Source organism: Camelina sativa, chromosome 9 (genome assembly GCF_000633955.1).
Source record: "Camelina sativa cultivar DH55 chromosome 9, Cs, whole genome shotgun sequence".
NCBI lineage: Eukaryota > Viridiplantae > Streptophyta > Magnoliopsida > Brassicales > Brassicaceae > Camelina > Camelina sativa.
In genome coordinates this window covers 165,064-166,715 of record NC_025693.1, presented here as the reverse complement: position 1 = coordinate 166,715, position 1,652 = coordinate 165,064, and the positions used below count along the sequence as shown (strand labels likewise).

At 50.5% G+C, this 1,652-nt stretch overlaps 1 protein-coding gene across 2 annotated transcripts in view; it reads left to right on the top strand.

Moving 5' to 3' along the window:
• Positions 1-1,652, top strand: part of LOC104710018 (fructose-bisphosphate aldolase 3, chloroplastic) — a 7,810-nt gene that overhangs the window by 1,284 nt on the left and 4,874 nt on the right. Inside the window, exons 2-5 of one of the 2 annotated variants that reach the window (XM_019230372.1) lie at positions 22-263; positions 453-722; positions 827-936; positions 1,065-1,650. In XM_019230372.1, the coding sequence (XP_019085917.1) occupies positions 111-263; positions 453-722; positions 827-936; positions 1,065-1,650 (1,119 nt within the window). In that variant the 5' untranslated portion in view covers positions 22-110. The remainder of the gene's footprint in view (positions 1-21; positions 264-452; positions 723-826; positions 937-1,064; positions 1,651-1,652) is intronic. The other variant, XM_019230373.1, reaches the window with a different exon arrangement.

Below are 1,652 nucleotides of genomic sequence, written 5' to 3'. Positions count from 1 at the left end.
AGAAAGAAGCATTTTTTGTTGGTTCTCTTTTACACTCTCTCCACACCAGATCCCTGCGGAGTCCCCGAGAGAGATCGATCACCACTTTTGTTCTAGCGTGCTGCTTTACTATGGCGTCTTCCACCTTTGTAAAGCCAAACACTCTCTCTTCTCCATGGATCGGCCAGCGCTCCGGCGCCCACCCCTCTGCTTCTACGCCTCCTTCTCGAGTCTCCTTCGCGATCCGTGCTAGTGCTTACTCCGACGAGCTTGTTAAAACTGCCGTGAGTATATACTTTCATCTCTTTGGTCCCTTTTTTTTCCAGCGCCTAGATCTCTCTCATGCCAAATTCCCTTTTTATTAATACGCTTTTTATTAGTCGTCTTGTCCACTCGATTCAACAAAGTCAAACGTTAGTTGTGATTTTAAGATTTTTGTGGTATTGTGATTTTTTTTTTTGTTGCGGTAATAGAAAAGCGTGGCATCCCCCGGGAGAGGTATCCTCGCTATCGATGAGTCGAACGCAACCTGTGGGAAGAGGCTCGCTTCCATCGGCTTGGATAACACGGAGGACAACCGTCAGGCCTACAGGCAACTTTTGCTTACCACTCCTGGCCTCGGCGATTACATCTCTGGTGCCATTCTCTTCGAGGAGACGCTTTACCAGTCCACCAAGGACGGCAAGACCTTTGTCGATTGCCTCCGCGATGCCAACATCGTCCCTGGCATCAAAGTTGACAAGGTTCCTTTCTTATGATGAACAACTATCCAATTCCATCCATATGTTGTATTCAATCATCATATATCTGTGTCAAAAATTGACAATCCACCTGTTGCCTCCTGAAGGGCTTGTCTCCTCTCCCCGGCTCCAACGACGAGTCTTGGTGCCAAGGCCTCGATGGATTGGCTTCACGCTCTGCTGAGTACTACAAGCAAGGCGCTCGTTTTGCCAAGTGGTATGTCATTCATAATTTCTCACCATATAAATCTCTTTATTCCTTCTTTGGTTGATATGTGAATCTGCTCTTCCTATTTAATAATTATGATGATGAAAATTGAAAAATGTGTGTGTGTGTTTCTCCAGGAGGACAGTTGTGAGTGTTCCTTGCGGCCCTTCAGCACTGGCTGTCAAAGAAGCTGCGTGGGGCCTTGCTCGCTATGCGGCCATCTCTCAGGAGAACGGTCTTGTGCCCATTGTGGAGCCGGAGATCCTTCTGGATGGGGACCACCCGATTGAGAGGACTCTCGAGGTGGCAGAGAAAGTGTGGTCCGAGGTCTTCTTCTACTTGGCCCAGAACAACGTCATGCTCGAGGGCATTCTGCTGAAGCCGAGCATGGTCACCCCAGGCGCTGAGCACAAGAACAAGGCCTCTCCCGAGACCGTTGCGGATTTCACGCTCACCATGCTGAAAAGGAGGGTCCCTCCAGCTGTCCCAGGAATCATGTTTCTGTCTGGAGGACAATCGGAGGCAGAGGCCACACTGAACCTGAACGCCATGAACCAGAGCCCAAACCCATGGCATGTGTCCTTCTCCTACGCACGTGCCCTGCAGAACTCTGTGCTCAGGACGTGGCAAGGCAACCCGGAGAAGATCGAGGCCTCGCAGAAGGCACTGTTGGTGAGGGCAAAGGCCAACTCACTGGCCCAGCTAGGCAAATACTCAGCCGAGGG